At 37.0% G+C, this 18,395-nt stretch overlaps 1 protein-coding gene across 4 annotated transcripts in view; it reads right to left on the reverse strand.

Annotated features, from left to right (window-relative positions):
• The window catches only part of AKAP6 (A-kinase anchoring protein 6), a 292,205-nt gene that overhangs the window by 186,860 nt on the left and 86,950 nt on the right, over positions 1-18,395 (reverse strand). For all 4 annotated transcript variants that reach the window (XM_063332211.1, XM_063332212.1, XM_063332209.1 and 1 more), the window contains exons 3-4: positions 11,949-12,200; positions 5,110-6,885 (exon numbers count right to left, since the gene is read on the reverse strand). In XM_063332211.1, the coding sequence (XP_063188281.1) occupies positions 5,110-6,885; positions 11,949-12,200 (2,028 nt within the window). The remainder of the gene's footprint in view (positions 1-5,109; positions 6,886-11,948; positions 12,201-18,395) is intronic.

An 18,395-nucleotide genomic window follows, 5' to 3' on the forward strand; every position in this document is an offset into this window, starting at 1 on the left:
CTGAGGGGAGCACTACAACACTTTAAAAATCCTTTATCTGGTAATTGAAAATAAGCCAGTCCTGTTCCCTGTTGATTATCTTTGCTTTTTCCACCTGTTCTGTCATTACTGATTTCTGTCTGTGTTTTTTCTTTGTTACCAAGCCCCATCAGCGTTATCAGTTCCTATTAGTTTTTCGCTACCTTAGCCCCACAGTCCAAACTTTGTTTGTTCTCTATGGATGATTTTCCCCCTAATGATGAAAATCACCTCCAAACACAAACAAACTTTGCTTCCCCTAAAGAAATCCAGCTTCTACCTTAACTGTACTGGTGTGTTTTCCATCCATTCTCTGCCCAGAAGTAACTCTGTGCCGTTTCAATCTAAACAATAACAATTTCTTTCCCCTCTCAGTCAGTACTCCAAATATTTTCTAACAAACTGGCTCTCCACTGCCCAAACAGACTCCCAGCCGTATCTCCAATACAAATTTGCTCTACCGAATCCATTAACCATTTGCAGAAGCCTACTGTTCAGTCAACTTTTGTGACTACCCTCTAAAAATGCAAATCTTTCCCTCCCAAACACACAAGCTATTTGTCACACTAACAAGTTTAGCTCTAATATTGCACTCTCCTTTGTAGACTGCATGAACCTTAGTTCCTCCTAGAAAGGAAAATTATTCCTGTTACTCCAATAATTTGGAAAAGAAGTCTTTAATCTCTGCTCCACTGAAGCATCTTGGGTTGCACGAGGGGGAGGGTGTCCCTCACTGGGTCCTGGAAGGCAGCAAAATCTTTTATCCATCTCTTTGCTATAGAATCCCTGGGGCGTTTTCTAACCTACAGCAAAAAAAAAAACCATGCAAAGCAGCATTATTTCTTTCCTCTCCTCAAGAAGGTGGGTAAGCAGCACCAAGGCTGACTGGGCTCCCCAGACAAAATACAAAGCCAATGGAGTTGAGGGCAAATTCATGAAAGGTGATGAGCTAAAAAGATGGGATCGATAGATATCAAATTGCTTCTTGCAGAGAAAATTCAGCTGCCTCTTACAGGAACAGACCCTGCAATAAAACAAGCTATAAGTCTGTATAGCAGGACAATATCAGCAATTTGCTCCATACAGTTAACCCTGAGGCCTGCAAAGCAAATACATCTTCATTTAAATGGAGTGTCTTTCAAATGATTACATTTCTACCCTTTGTAATAGCGCCTATGATTGAAAATGCATTGTCATTAGATAAGCCCAAGATCAGGTTTTTCTTCCCATTTTTCAGTTTTCACATAAAAATGGGGGGGGAAATCAATTATTAGTATAATTTTAAGGAAAAATTTTAGTTTTCTTACAGAAAGTAAACCTTAAAGCAATCTGAAACTGATACTATGGAGTCCTGGTGTTACATACGAGAAGTAGCAATTGTCCATCTTCTTACAGCAAAGAACTCTATTGACTTTACCTGTGAGAATGATGTTGTATCTTTTTCCCTTCCAGTTACTATAACAGAAACTACATTAATCTGTGTTGTAAAAATCCATTTGGGGTAGCTACTAAAAGCTGACCTACACTTTAACAATCAGAGGAACAGCCAGAATTTGGTATCGTTCTCACATTTAACTCCAAAAAGTAATTTCTGAAACACACAAGGAACTACCACAGAAATTGTCACATACCCCAGAACGGCGGTACTCAGTACCAAAAGCATAAGAAGCATGTGCCAAAGAATGGCAAGAGTATGCAATATTTATTGCAAAGCAAGAAAGTGATCCTATGTAACAGCAAATGGGCCAGTCAAGCAGAATTCTCTTTGTAGACAGAAAGATAAATTAACAGCATGATAATACCCATGCAAGGACATCTGCATAATTTGCAACTATGAAAAACTACATTTTATCAGTTTATGTGCATGACTATCCTTCATATAACTGAGAAATTAATAAGGCTTCCAATAAATGCTTTAACATATGTTCAACAAATTGCTTACTATCAAGATATTACTGGATTGATACTAATTCAAAATTATTCCCCTCATAATAAAATACTAAAACCTCCTTGTTTGCCCTATTACCTAGCTAAAATATGACTTCCAATGATTTTGAGGCTGCCAGATATTTCTACGCTGTTGTTATCCCAGAATGAAAGGTTGAGTTATTTTGGTTTTGTTTTACAATATCAATAAATAAAATACATTAGGCTAGACATTTGCAGCAGTGTAACTAGATTACTAATGGGCATGAGCATGCTTCTTCTGTCCTTAATTAAGTTCTCATTTCAGATCTCACTTCTTTAGCACAAAACTACCTCCAGCAGAATTAGTATTGAATTATTGCCAAGACATGTATTCATGCAATTAGGAAACTCCTTTTTGGATTGGAGACTTCTTATTAAATAACAGAATTAATGTAAATGCCAAATGATGATGATTAAAAAAGCAAAGGCACACTTTTGACGCTCTGCTTAGGGAATTGTGAAACAGATCTTGCAAAAGAAGGGACACAATTGTGAGTATTGGTATAGTATTTTTAGGTAGATTTTGTTTACAATACTTTGTAACATCACATAAGGGAGGAATTTTCTATTTTTCTATTATTTATGTCAAAGTACCCCGGCAAGGCATCATAGTGTTACTGAGGTAGGATTTACTTTGGTAAGAGCTCTTGTATTGAAAAATTGTTTACTAGTCTTACAACTAGAAGATAGAATTACTAGCAACAATGGAAAAACCTAGGTAAATAAGCAGCTTGGGAAAAGCTTATATTTCTTTAAAATATTATAACATTGTAATTGCTTTGCAAAACATTTCAAAACTTTTCTCGATTATTTTTACTCACCATGCAGAAAGCACATTTTCAAGCCACTTACTGTAGCTAGAGTACATCTTTCTGCATGAAATAAATATGAAACTTTCTTGTGTGCTGCTTTTAAGGGCATGGATCCTTCAGCTATCTCTCTTCCACGCAGTGCCCTTTGCATCTAGTCTTCTTTCTGTTTAAAGTCCTTCTTCTACTCTGAGCCCCTTCCCACAATATAAGATTATTTTCAAACTACACGATTGACATTTCCCAAACTTTCATCACAACCAGGAACACTGAGAAATTGTAGAAAAAGCAGCCTCAGCAGTGGCAAAGTTCTTCAAGGACAAGAGCAGCAGTGGTAATCACTAGCGAAAAGGGTTTCCTCTGGTCAGAGAACAGCTAACTACCTTTAATTGCTGTCAGGAGCTCAAGTCACTCTCCAGAGGAGGTGAGGAGAGGATGGGTATGGAGAGGAAGCTGGTTATTATTTCTCCATCCTAGCAGGACCGAACTGCAGCTGCCGGGAATCACACAAAGACAGATGACCCTCCAAAAGAGAATTACCTTTTCAAAAAGTTTGAGAAAAATAAACATGATGATTTGAGAGGGTGATGCAAAAAGTGTTTCTGACACCTGCTTCTTGCCAAAAGGATGCTAGTCAGCATCTAGTGGAGGGAGCTGGTCCCTAGATGCTCAACAATTCTATTCCTTAAACAGGCCTTTGTAGTATCATTTGAAAGTCACAATCTTACGTATTCACAATGTTGAATTGATGGGATTTGTTGCTTGCACAGTATGAAGGGCTCTGTATATGTCAGCTTCATCTGGTCTAATTTTCAACACTTCACAAACTTAAGCACAGAAACAGCTTGCGCTTATGAAGATGATTCTTTCATCAGAGACCAGAAGACGAACCCCAGCCATCAGCATGGAGGGAACAACTTGAGTCATTAAGCGCTGCCCTTTAGAGGTGTTTCGAGGCTGACAGCTGCTGCTTCCTCCTTTGTTTAAGAAGAAATTTATCTTTCTATGTTTTCTACACAGACTTTAAACTCAAACATCTCTAACTCAACTACTTTTCTATTAGTCGTAATGCTTCCAATGTCTTCAAAAGTTATAGAAATTACGCACTGTAAGAAGTATTTACTGAAGTTATAAAATTAAGCCCTTCTTTTTTCTTAGCTCTTAACCGTGCTTGATAACACAGAGGATAACACAGATGCAAGATTTAGCATTTAGATGTCCAGATGACCTTTTAATGCATATTTTGTGAATTTTAAAGGATTTTGAAATCCAGAAGAGAAGGAGCTTTTTTCTGACAGCCATTTTACTAAACTATATTGAGGATGGACATGAAATGTTCTGAGTAGGAGAGTTCTGCTGTACAATATCCAGGAAGAAAAACCCATCAGAAAATGGAAATAAAAATTTACTATGAATGTAAGCTAATAATTACACTATTGAGATGACTAGGCCCTTATTTGATTATTTGTTGAAATTCACCTCCCTTTCCAAAGTTTATCTTTTTTCTCAAAAAGATCTCTCATAGTGTTAGCTACTGCAAATGTTTCCACTTTTTATAAAGAAGAGTTACTTCTGAAGAAGTGATGCCAGAAGCCAAGAATGAAATCCTGTCTCATCTGAAGTTTAATGGGACAGTATATTGCCATTTTTGCTGTAGCTGTTATTGTTCTAGCATATTACACTATTAAATTGCCATTATTTAGGAAGGATTATTTAAGTTAAAAAAAAAAAAGAAAAAGAAAAAAATATGTTATGTTTAGTTCCACCAATACTAAACGGAAAATAATCACTGCAAGAGAAGAGAACTGACTAAAAAAATGTGGTTATTATATATGATATGACAGGAATCAAAAAAATTATTCCTCTATTCTTGGACTAAAGTAATTCTTCTTTATAAAGAAAATAGGCGGATGATATGAAGTATAACTTCATTCAAATACAACAAATATTAATGATTTACCAATGTTTATCTTTCACTGCATTCAAAAAATGACTTATCATGTTCATGCCATCAACTTATCATGCCATGATCTTGGCAAAGAGAAGCTCTATTGATAAAATTATGTTTTCCCAAGTTTAAAGGCACTGGTATAAGTAAAATAATGTAGGCAAATTCTGTATAGTCAGTTAAAGTTAACTGCAGTCTATTATAATTGCAGTGATCCCTGCTGTTCTCTACTTCTAGCGGTCACTAGGTGAGACTATTTTCATCATTAAAGAAAATAACAAAGCAACGCCACCCCTGCCCTCAGCCCCATCTCCATACATAGGCTTACCAAGAACACAGCAGAAGAACACAGGATTACTGCCTTACCTCAATTTTTTCCCATATGGTTTCATAATTCTCTTGATGTTGTATATCTTGCATCAGTTGATGAATTAACGCTGATTTATTTGAGGCAGAAGTCTCATTCTCAGTGGGCTGAGTCCTTTCTGACTTTTCTGCAATGTATTTTTTAATGCAAGATACGGGCATACAAAGATCTTCTTCAGAGAGAATATCGCTGAGAGGCCCAGATTCAATACTGTCACCTAAGGAGGATACTATATCACTTGAAGAGCTTGGTGAAATTCTACCCGTTTTTTTGTGCTTCTTTGTCTGGTATGTTGGATACATTTCTGAATCTGAGTTCATTTCTGACAGCTCCCAGTCATCAATGTTTTGAATAGTTTCTCTTCTGGGCTTTTGGGGCAGCAGCTTTGTCAAATTTTCTAGTTTTAAAGCTAATGCTTCAGTCTGTTTGAGATGTGAAGGAAGTGCTAAATATTCATCAGATCCGTACCAGACCTCACCATCTTTACTGTTTTTTTGAGTATAGCTTGGTGTTGAGGAGAAGCTTTTATTATTCTTTCTTCTCAGTAGAAGAGGTGATGAGTCAGTAAGCTCAGAACCAGCTGAGGAAGCACTCTTTTGGCTACGCGTTGGTGAACTGAAAGGCTCGGTTTTACTTTGTGATTGCCCATTTGGGTCTCTCTGGTTACAAGAATCTGATAATGCAGAAGAATCTGTTTCTGTCTCCTCCAGAGAATAAGAGTTATGAGAAGTAATTCCATTTTGTAGAGAAGAACGTCCTCTTTTCTTGACTTGTATTGGAGGAGCCGTTTTACACACACCTCCAGGTGTTCTGACAGCTTTCACTTTCTCTGTAGCATCATGAGACTTCTTGTGCTTTGGTTTTTCTTTACAGTTGTAGAAAGCAGACTTTCCTAGACTTCTGGAGCTGTCCTTAAAGTGTTTATTTATTGTGTAATCAATATTTCTATCACCTATTATATTTAAGCAATCATATGACTGACTAACTGCAGATGGACTGTTAGTGTAGGGTGACTGTAAAGCTAGGCAAAGCTTGGACCTGTCTGGTGGATCTAACAACGAGGGTGTACTTCTACTCATTTCATTTTTAACTATCTGAGAGATTTGCCTTTTCAGATCATTGGCTTCCACATAATCTTTAAACACATCATCTTTCAGAAATAGACCTCTTTTTGGCAATGTAGGCTGTGTAGGGGAGTCTTCATTATAGTTAAAGCAGTCTCTTATGGACCTCTTAGGAGTTGAGTTTTCACAGTGAGAGTGTTTGTTTTCACTGGTGTGCTGTGGAAGATTGCATTCTGGTTTCTTTAATGTGGAGACTGGTTTGCTGTCAGTAGGTAAAACACCATCTTCAGAGCAAGGTCCTTTAGAAAGAGAGGAGTTTGCAGAAGGAGATACTAGTGAGAGATCATGTGGCGATTTCCTGTCTTTACTTTCTTCTCCATCTTCTGCTGAAAGAGGTACATGGGTTTCTTTCTCATTTAATGCTTCATTACACTGGGAAGCAATGGAATCAGTTGCTACTGCAAGTAAACCCACACTCGTGATAAGTCCTGGGAAGTCCTTATCCATCTCACTGTAGTTCCAGGATTCAAATGATTTTGCCTTCCCTTGGCTGGAGGTCATATCATCCAGAGCACCAAGCAAATCCTCACTAGGACTGTAGTCAGATAGCTCAAATGCAGTAATACCACAGTCCAGTGACAAGTAATTTTGAGAACATTTGATGGTTAACTGTCCAGAATCATCAACTTCAGTTAAAGAGTCAAGACGGTCCTGAAACAGACAAAGAAATAGTACTTTTTTAGAAGATTAATTTTCATATACAGCACACATAAAATAAGAAACTGTCGGCTTCTATGTTTCACTGCCTAACATCTAGGAAAGCATTCATCGCTGACCTGCCTGTTTCTGCAGTACCCTGTAGATGAGCAAACCATTCTAAAGTATTTGGGAATAAAAAATGGCTGTAAACTGAAAAATACTTATCTTCAGTCTGGTGCAGCAAGTTACCTAAAAATAGCAATTCGCTTTTGTATTGGTATTCTCCTCCTTAAATTTTACTCTCAGTTCTACTTACTCTGTAGGGGGACTCGGAAATTCCACACAACAGACTCGTAGTATTTCCTGTGTTAAGAAGGAAATACTTCTCAGTATTGAGAAATTGAGGAAATACTACCTCAAACAGGAGGGAGGGGATCTTCGGGACTGCTTGTTAATCTTGTGTTCTCAGAAATCCATGCTCTTCTACAATCTTGCAGTTGACTGTCAGAATGTTTTTTTCCAAGCATCATCTAGCAATGACATTTCCTCCCATCTTTATGAGATATAGGTTGCAAACTGCATGTCACTTTTTTGTAGCATTATCAACTGAGGATTTATCTGCTGTATATTTGGGGCACAAATGGAGAACAGCTCAAGGAAAATAAACTGTAGCTGGGAATCCTAAATCTCCAGCCTGCCATGTCCCCTTGTCAGTGTCTTCTCAATGGAAGTCCTTCGAGAAACACAGACCTAGCCAGAGGAGACCATTTCAGGTGGCAAATGAGATTTTAAGATCAAATTCAAATTAACATTTACAAATAGTTGTGTGACTTATTTGAAGGACACTAAAAAAATCTGACTACATTAAGATCCAAAGGATATTTTTAGTAGAGGGTTTAATGTTCTAACATATAGACAGGTCTCGACTGTTTCCAGATCTCAGCATGTAATTTAAAACCTGAACTTAGGATCAACTAATTCGGAAACAATTTCTGTTATTATTTACACTGGTGTATGGCTTAAGTAACTCCATGAAACTATCTAGAACAAGAGAAATTGGACAAAAGAAACTGAAAAGCAGAATTAAAAATAAAAAAGCCAACATTAGCACAAGTGCTTGCAGAAACTGCTTAAAAACATCATAAAGGGCAGGAACTCATGTTTTATGATTCTAACTTTAGACCCCTAAATCAGTATACTTGTCCTTCTACCCAGGTTTGGTTTTCATAATAGCAATTTTTTGAAGCAAACTCTTGAGTATCCACAATAGGTTCATGTCTGAATCGTTCTCTGGAGCAGCTTGTCTCGCTACACTCCTAAATCCATAGTTTAAGGACCTTAGGCATCATGCCTGAAGAAGGTGCAATAACCCCACAATCTTTTCATCTCACAATAAACCACTTGGATTTTGGTCTGAACAAGAATAGTCTCAATAAAGAAGGCTATTGTTTGCCATCTTCTATAAACATATAATGTTTGAGCCTTGTATTCTGTCCACCCCACTTGCATTACTCAAAGTAAAAATATAAAAAATCCTCCAGCTAAAATTATTATTTATAAAAAAGATTAATTAGAAAGTTATTTATCAACCATAATCTGGGACACTGAAAATATACTTTATTTATCACATGCTATCCAGATGTAGAACCTATGCCACAAATTATATATTGTCAATAGTCCAGAATTAAAGGGGGAAGTTTCTATAAATCTGTCAAATTTATATTTTGGAGCTGCATTTATTAAGGAAAATAATGGCTAAACAATGATCAGTATTACAGCTGCATTTTTCTTCTAATCTCAGGAAAAGATTAGAAACTGTAAAACCACATATAAATCAAAATCCTTTCCAAGGCCCTAAGGGCCTTCATTTCTCCTGAGTAATGAGCTCCATTCCTTCGTCTCTTAAAAATGTGTTTATTAACATTAATAAAATTTACAATCACGTGCATTAAACCATCTTGCTTGGTCATTTTCCAAGCAGCCTCTTAAATGCGTGCTTCAGAGGAGCATTATTTAATGCCAATATTACAATGTTTTAATTATTTTTATTTTAGAAAAATATTACATTGAGTTATTAGCATGGCTACCAATAGGAATACCTTAGTTCAAAAAATTTGTCCCATTTCACATAGTGATGCTGCCTGTAAAGCTCTGTAGGCTGTTTCCAATACCTTCTTGTTTTTATATTTAAACCAGCACAATTCTGCATTTTTTTTTTACTCTTTCAAATGGGCTAATGTAATTCGTAAGATGATTTTTCTGTGGCTTTACCAACTGTTTCAGAACATCAGGATTCACTGTATTTAACATAGCCTTATACTGATCCTTTCCGTATTTCCTGCCTTTATCAATTGTGAAATAAAATTCACAGGCTAGGTTCAGCTGGACAGAATTCAGACTGCAAAGAACTCATTTTTCTTTCCTTCTTATCTATCTCCGGGTAATTCCTGAAGGAAAAATGGTCCTTCAAAACACTAACTCTCCAAAGTTTTTTATTAAAAGAAGTATTTTCTTAATTTAGCATCTCCATCATGGCAGGCAACTTGCCTCACTGGTTCCTCTATTTCCTCCAAGCCATAAAACTTTTTGTGCCCTTTCTTGCTGGCATCTTATTCAGTATGGCACTGCTGAGACAGCCAAAAGCGCCGTTACTGCTTGCCCAGTTAATGAGCTGGGTTCCTAAACAAGCCAGTAAAGCCTGTGCTGTACACTTTCATGTTTTGGTAGCTACTCTACCAGTGCTATCCCTGTTCATTATGTGCTAGATTGTGCATGTTTATGTGTGTTACAGTTACAGTGTAAATATAGCCCTGGCAGGACTGTCGTGCTGTGACTGACGGCGCAGTCTATGCTGAGAGAGTAGTGACTGAACAAGATGAGACTGTCTCACTGAACACGAAAGAAACCTTGGCAGGTCACTTCTTCCATGGAGCTCCTCAGTTAACATTGGCAGCCAAAGCCGCTCTTCACCATTATGCAGAAGACAGCTGACTTAAGGAGCGAGCCAAACTTTTTGTGAAATGATAGGTTCATGGACTGCGGAAAAGCATAACATTTGCTGTACCAGTTCAGATCAAATTTCCGTCTAACCCAGTGTCCTGCCTTTGCATCAGTTCTAAACACTTTCTGTTAGCTGAGCTATAAGACACGCCTATACATACACAGCCCCTCCACAAACATTTCTACCCACATTCCCAGCTTCTACCAACAAGCAGCATAGGAACTTCCTCATCTGAAGGTTATAATTCCTTCTGTCTTTGCTTAGTTTTCACATTTCTTTTTTTAACTTCTTTCCACTTCGAAGTGTCCTACAGCAGTGAGCTCCAAAATTGAAGTCTTTGTTGTGTGTGAAAGTTATTGTGTGAGAAGTGATGACTTCTCAATCTTAGGAGAAAAAAATAAGCTGTCAGTCCTGGTTCATAATCCCCAAGTAGTACTGAAAATCAGGAGAATGATTCTCCAAGGAAGGGTGAAGGTTTCTAGGTTTGTTCAAACAGTCTCACTATTGACATATGCATGAAAATCCCTAATAGATAATACTTGTATCATGAGGCACTTACTAATCCCACAGTGTAGAACTGCCTGGGAAAGGATATGGGGGAAACACCAAAAAAAAAAAAAAAAAGAAAAGGTAGATAAGAGTAGATACAATTGTCTCTACATTACATTTTAATTATTTGTTTATTTTCATCAAATAAAGCCACTACCGTTATACCCGATGAAAAGCTTGAATAAATACCTGAAGGTTAAAGACTGCAGAGCAATTTCTGGGAACTTATTTAAGCATTAGAGTAGAAACTTAATATTAATATTGTGTCCCTGCCATTGCTAGCCATTAATTTTGTCAAATATTATTTATGTTTTAGTTGGGGTGGAAAAAAAGAATCACGTCAGGATATTTTGTCTTTTTTACTACCATATAAGCCCACCTGGGAACATGTTTTTTCCCCACTGAAAATAATCTATCCTTCCCCAGTCAGTCCTCCCCTCTATTGGAGGGATGTTTTTTATAGCAGGTGTAATCAGATCCAGATGGGACATTTCCCGTTTCCTAGTATCTGAATCTGCCCCTTTCTTGTGTCTTGAAATCACCATACTCATGTCATAAAATAACGACTTCACCCTAATTCACCACTCTGGATATTCAGACGAGTGGATTTCCTTCAGACTTGACAGAGAAGGTTTACCAGCAACAGCAAAGAAGTAACTGAATCTGAAGCAGCAGGTATGTATACATCAGGAAGAGGGGGTGTGGAAGGTGGGCCTGGGCATATCTGAGCATTGATTTCAGGACCACCCACTCTGTTGTGCCAAAGACAATCATAAAACCCTACACGGAGCAGAGAAACATGCACTTTCTCTTTAAACTTGAGTGATCTGAAATTCAGGACACGTTTAGGGGTCTTCTGACTTCCTCTGTAACACAGGTCGCAGAATCTCAGTGCATTGATCTAGAGGTCTCTTTCTGTAAATGTATCTAATCCTAACAAAAGCATTTATCCTAATCTTAGGATAATAACAGGACAAATTAAAGTCCATCCTCTCTCCTACAAAGCAATGTTGAGCTAGTCTGGAAAGTTTTGGAAAATATTGTGTTCTGCTTTAAATCAATATTGACCTAGTCTGGAAAGGTTTGGAAAACAATGTGTAAACTTCAGGTTTGTGTACGCACGAGGGAAGTGTCTAAGCTTTTAATTAAAGAATTCATTGCACGTAACAATGGAGTTTTGAATTGGATATGAACCTTAATTTCACGAGTGACCAGACCAAGGGCTTTGGACCAGATGCACCTCCGTAAATGTGTCCAATCCTTTATGAAAAATATTTCAATCAGGAGAAAACATTGCTAGTCACTAGCGTGACACTTCTGAAAGTTGACCTTAAAGTATGTGCTTTAATTTGGTTCAGTGAGAACAGAAATCATCTGAAAACATTTAAAATACAAAATTAGCAAAATATCTAGAAGATAAGTACGCTGTCCTTAAAATTGTAATCCTAGCAATTTAAAATGTGCAACAGGGATGAGATGCTTCAAATACAGATGAAATTCTCAAAATCAAATTAAGTTACTATACCTCCTTAGTCTCTTCAGAAAAAGCTTGCAGAATATCAGTCTGCCTGGTGTAGTTTCCATTGGCGTCTTGTAGTCCCTGGAGAATACGCTCCCTCAGAACCAGAACAGAAACACGTAGTTGGTGCCAGAGTAGTTGTACTGTATGGATATCGACTATCACATTGACAGAGTAAGACAGCAGCTTCAGGGAAAACTCAGTCTCTAGTAGAGCATGAATTTGTTCAACATGATCAGATATATCTTCACAAATATCCTGTAATGAAAAAATAAAGTAGATATTTAGCTACAGGCACGGTCCTTGCATGGATCAGCTCTACTTTTCATCTACTTTTTATTAAATACAGAGCAAATTATTTCAGAGAGGAAAGATAACATAACTAATACATTCAGGTTTCTCTATTTTATTTTTTTTATTTATGGCAGTGCTACAGCAACTGAACCAGCAGCTGTCTAGTTTGGCAGGACTGCTCAGTAAGTGCAGAGACAGCATATGATAAAGAAGGATGGCACAAAAAGATCACATGAATCAGAAGCAGAAAACTAACACTGTACAGTGACATATTAGAAGACAGCAACAGAAATGAAAGTTACAAGATTGCCACAAGCAGTCTCCTTCTCTTCTTCCCCCGCCCCGCTACCCCTCCAGTTAAAATGCAAAGAATCTGATCTTTGCCATCACCAACAAAATTCTTTTGGACAGAGTTTACCTTTTAATCTAGCCTCTATAGCCAAGCAGAGCAAAAGTCAGAGATAGACTCAATGTGGATAAACTATTTTTGAGATCGATTGCTGATTGAAGTGATGAGAGGGCGCTAACTTGCATAGTCTTGTTGTGGACTCAAAATTGAACAGAAGAAGATGGGTGGAGAAGGAGAAAAAGAGAAAGCAAAGAAGCTGTGAACAGTTGCGTTGAGAAAGCAGAAAAGAGGATATAAATTTACCAGGTTATAAAACTAAGGTTTTGATGGGATGGTATCCTCCAAACTTAACAATTAATGTTCCAGATTTCTAAACTGTGCTGCATACAGTGTAAAATCTTCACAATCTAGTCTTAATTTTCTTTGTGAAAGGGTAAGTCACAAGACTAAAGAGTATTTTTATGCACTGAGTGAACAGCACAGCTTTGTAACTATTCTGTTTGGCAGCTATGGGTAAAAAGCATATTATAAACAAGTAAGGAAATATGATTAAAATACTGAAAAAAAAAATATTGATGGATCCTAGAAGGGTTTTTTCCTACATCTGTGGCATATACTTAAAAGTGACTTAACAGCATATTTTAAATCCAACAGTTATTTCTTTAAAAAAAACAAAATATAAAGAAATTATTTTACATCAAACCTTCAGAGATGTTCTTTTTAGGTAAAGGGTAGTATATGCATAACATCAATAAAAATGAGAATAAACAACTTAATTTTTATTAATTTCAAGTTTGCTATCAAAATAATTCTGTCAGACAATTACACTGAAACTGTGTGTCTCTGATGATACCCTTGTGGTTTTGTACAGCAGTAGAATAACAAGAAAATCAGTAAAGCCAATTCTTTCTAAATTAATAATACACTACAGTAATTTTTATCAGTTCAGATTTGACACCTTGACATCAGCCTAATTATTGAATATGTAATTGTATGTAACAAATTAAACCAAAATCAAATGCCTAAATAATATTAAGTAATTTTAGGACAACAGATAGCACAATGTTAGCCCTTGAAAAACTATTATGGCTGAGTACTATCAGTAGTTACTCATTTTAATAAAGTACTGACAGCTAAATCAAGTCCCCTGCAGGAGTAGCTCTCAGAAATGCCAGAGATGAGCACTAAACGTTGGCGTTTCAACAGCAGAAATTGGGGGCTGCCTGGAGAGACAGGCAGTATCTCTTCCCCTCTATCCTCAGTCCCCTTGTTGTGACAACCAGCATCTATATCTGGAAGCACAAAACACACAGCCTCGCCTGGCAACAAGTAGGGCTGCGAGTGCTCAGGGCTTCTACTATCTACACACTTCCAGGTGAGCAACGGGATGCTCTAGTTACCAGATTACCGTGCTAATCTAATTCCGCAGACACATAGACAAAGCTAAAACTCACAGCAAAATCTTTTCAAGCTTTGGAAAAGGTTGTTATTATCCATTTATCCAACGACAACTGAAACTTGACTGAAAAACACTACTGTATTACTACGTTGTTTCAAATGTTTTAAAGAATATTTTTAGTGAATCAGTTTGACTGAATTTGCGTTCACTTCTCCAGTGTTGTTCATGTCTTTTTTCCTCTTGGCCATAAAGCAGTATAATTTTAATTTCAGGGATTAAAAAATAGTTTGTTGCCCCGTAGCTGTAACTTTGTAAATTAGACTCAATCTATAGAAAAATACTTAATATATCTTCAGTTAGACTACTCATGTGAATGAACTTAAGTTTGTGTCAACCTGCAAAACAAGTTTTCATTATTTTCCAGCTTCACACACATGGTTACATGCTGAATTCAACTGCCATAACGATTCTTAGAGAGGTTGAAAACATGAAGCCATAAGAAAGCATTAGCAATGAGCAAGTGTCTTCTGACGATCATTAGATAATGTAGTGAAAATATTGGCTAATGAATTTAGATAATTCTCTAAATCAAGAGTTCAGACCCACACTTCAAACAAGTTTTCTCTTCAGCTAGTGTTATACTAGCTACCAAAGCATCTCAAATTTCTGAAGCAGACAAACTCCAGAACACAGAAAATCTTGTACCAAAATGCAGATCCCAGCACCACTATAAGTTTGAAAGAAGCAATGTCTTGTTATAAGTTGCTCATTTTCCTCAAAAAGCAAAATCTGAAGTACTTCCAAACTACTGCAAGCATAGTAGCAGCCAAATTCTTTATGTACTAACAAGATAATTAACTGCTCTCGACAGTTTCAGTAACATGGAGAGAACCTAAGGCTGACCTCGTCCATATCCAAGTAAAGGTCACTTACTCTGATCTTAACATAGAAGATCACCATCTCAGTCAGAAACAAAGAAAGTACCAGCTCTTAAAGGATTTAGGTTTTAGAAAGAGTGCGTGGCCAAAAGACAGGAAGCTATTTTCCGAGTGTCTGAATGAGCCAGGAAGGAAATCAGGTCCCTACATACCTTTTCATATAAACTCTGAGCTCCATTTTCTGACTTTATCGTCAGCTCCCCCTCCCTTCTGGCCTGGAATTAGTATATCATTGAACTGTCACTGTAGTCTTGTCTTTACTTTTGTGGAAGAATAGAAAGGATTTTTTCCTTTGCTGATAAGTATGTTGGCATGACGTGATATTTAGGGCTGTTGGTTTGGTGTTTTTTTTCTTCTCTTTCTATTAGATGAAAATCTGACTGAACCATTCGGGAAGTCTGATTTAATTTGCAACAGGGCCAGGCATATATTTGAAGTGAGTTAACTCCCGTATTAATAGCTCCAGCTATTCAATGTCCAGAAGTCCTGGACAAATGTCTAAAGTGCATGCACAAGTTCAACATGTCCAATTCATATACGACATATATGCTGTGCAGCCCACCTGCACGTGCACAGACAAGAGTAGGTTGGATTCACTGTGTGCTTACAGGGTGGTAGAGTCAATGCAACAATCTCACTGAACGTGCACTAACTACTTGTGTGATAGCTAGCAGTTGACCAGCAGTCCTTGATATGTCAGTCTTCGCATGCCTGGCACATGGTCATACATCAGTCTGTCGGGTATTTCTTGAAAAAAATCACAAGTTTTTTTGAACTTGAAAAAAATCATTTCTTGAAAAAAATCATAAGGAGCCATAAGTTGACATTCCTGCATCACATAACGTTGTTTTGGTGGGTGACTTCTGTTTCATCTGAGTCTGTAGCCATTCTCAAAAGAACTGGATTTCATTTCACCAAAGGCCAGGTTCCTGGATAAAATGGATTAGACCTGGGTTTGCAGGAAGTCCATCTTACATAGAGTTTGGAAAAAAGAATTTAGGCCCTATGGATATCCCCTTTCCTTGTTTTTTAGCTATCGTATGATGACGGGAAAGTGAAGGCTGCACAAAGGACAGAAGAACAGTTGTGTAAAGCCTAATGCCAGCTCCTTATCAAGAGAACGTGATTACGAAGGAATGATTGCTTTTGCCATATAAGTTAATGCTGATTTCTCCTCAGCAGAAAGCATTTATAAAGCTGCAGCTAATTTACTTGCATTTTTTCTTTACACTTACCTGACATAAAGGAGCATATTTTAGAGGAAACAATATATTGTCAAATCTAGTTGGCATTATCTAGTATAACATTTTCTTACTACTGTACTTGCTGTCTAGATTTACATATAATTCAGCAAAATGAAATAATCATATCTAGCACAACTAGCTGTGAAGTTAATAATTTTCTGTAATAATTAATGCAGTTCAAATACAGCACTAAAATGTCACATTACGTTAAGTTCCCAATTTTACTGCGGCTCAATATCAATACGTGGTATAACATGGCCTCATTGTCCTCATTCTTCCTAACTCCTTGTAGGTGATTTAGCATTAGATAGAGCAAATAGATAGAGCAGCAGAACATTGTCATGTGACCTTTTTACACTTTGTCGTTATAAATAAAGAACAGCAATATCACAAGATAGGACCTCAATACTATCATGACTGCCAGTTGCTCTTGCCAGAAGTGGCAGGTAGATAAAATAAATCGTGTACACAGCATTTATCTATTGGCATCTATTTCTAAATATGCATAGTTCCAGGCCAATGGCAATAACACGCAGCCTACGAACACAAGCATGGAAATCCTTCCCCATTTTATCAGTACAGAGTTTCCTATTAGAAGCTACTATAGCCTGATTTTTGGAAAGCACCATTTCCAAAACAACTTTTTGTTATCATTGATCTCACACATCCACTAGGCATTTTCATTTTCATGCAGTTTCATAGCGGTGTTAAGGTAAAGATTTGTCATCCTCTCATGGGCTATCCTGTAGCACTGGCTGTGGAATTTCTTAGGCTACAGGGGTTGTATCCATTTGGCTGCCAACTGCCCACTTCACTCAGTCTTCCAGACAGCTGATCCTGTAATTTGCAGCTGCCGAATCCATCATCCTGCTCATAGCCTTCCACGTCAACTAAAATAGCCTGAACTGCAAACACCGCAGTAGACAAAGAAAAAGTGCATAAACAAACCCTCAAGAGTCAATGAAAACTAAGCTTTGATGATGACTTTAAAAAATATTTTTTCACTGCTCTTCAAGAAATTCTGTTAAGATGTACATGAAACTACTGAAAGATGAAAGGTTGCAATATGTTGCTTTAGAGGTAATATCAGTGACAGAGAAGCTATACTGCAGATTTCTATTCTTTGATCTCACAGTAAAACCTCAGCAGGACAAACAGATTGCCATTGAGTTTTATGACTACTGTACATGTAAAACAAAATCTGTGATTTAAGGAAATGTCTATCTATTTGGTCTTTCCTTTTAAGGCATTTTAATTTGTCAGAAGAGAAAGGTTCCAATCAGAATGTACAAATTCCTCTCTTCAGAAAAAAATTAGAGTATCTGCCAAAGAATTTTCAGATTTTTTTTTAAATGTACTTGAAAATCATGAATTCTCACTCTCTGCACAGCTTTTTTATGCTTATACATAAAGATCGCAAAAGAGAGGGGTTTTTATTGCTAAACAAATGAAGATTTCAGCTTTCTGAAAGCTATTTTTCCTTTAAAATGCACTCTGACTTCTCAAAGAGAAATAGTTTTTCATCTCTACCTACATGTACCTCCAAACAGTGGTATAATAAGGATAAAATTGTTCTCTTCAATTTTGGATTATTGGTCAAACCTTAAGAGCAAATGCTACTCACATATTTTTTTTGCAGATATTTTTAAGTAAACGACTAAGTCAAAATAACAATACATGAAAAATCCAGAATTTGAGTAAGCAAATTCAACTGCCATGGAAAGCTCTAGACTCACTGCAAGTCACAAGTTTGTCAGAAAGTGAGTTGGAGTGCTAAAGCACTGTAGCTGGTATCACTGTGGCATTCAGTGGCTAAGGGAAATTAATACATTTTACCAGGTGAAGAATGCAAAAGGCAGCAGGAAAAGAGCTACCAGGAGGGCTCTGAGATCGCTGACACCGACAGCTCGGAAACACGTTGGTCCTCAAAATAAGCTTCTCCACTCTTCCCCCATGATAATACACATACTACTGATAGTAACTTTTTCTGGTGCACCATCCTTTTCTCCACATTATTCTCTTTCCCAGCTTGGTTTTTATTTTGATTAAATTACTTTCTTATAAGTGAGTGACATATTCATCATTTCAAAATTCCAGTAAGTAATCTTCATTTTACCTTTTGCTAAAATTCTCAGAAACTTGTTAGAATATGGGAAAGCTTTTAATCTGACAGAAGCGTTTTCCCTGTAGAACAATATTTTGCTTTTTTTCTTCTTTTTTTCTTTGAGA

This window comes from Chroicocephalus ridibundus, chromosome 4 (genome assembly GCF_963924245.1).
Source record: "Chroicocephalus ridibundus chromosome 4, bChrRid1.1, whole genome shotgun sequence".
Taxonomy (NCBI): domain Eukaryota; kingdom Metazoa; phylum Chordata; class Aves; order Charadriiformes; family Laridae; genus Chroicocephalus; species Chroicocephalus ridibundus.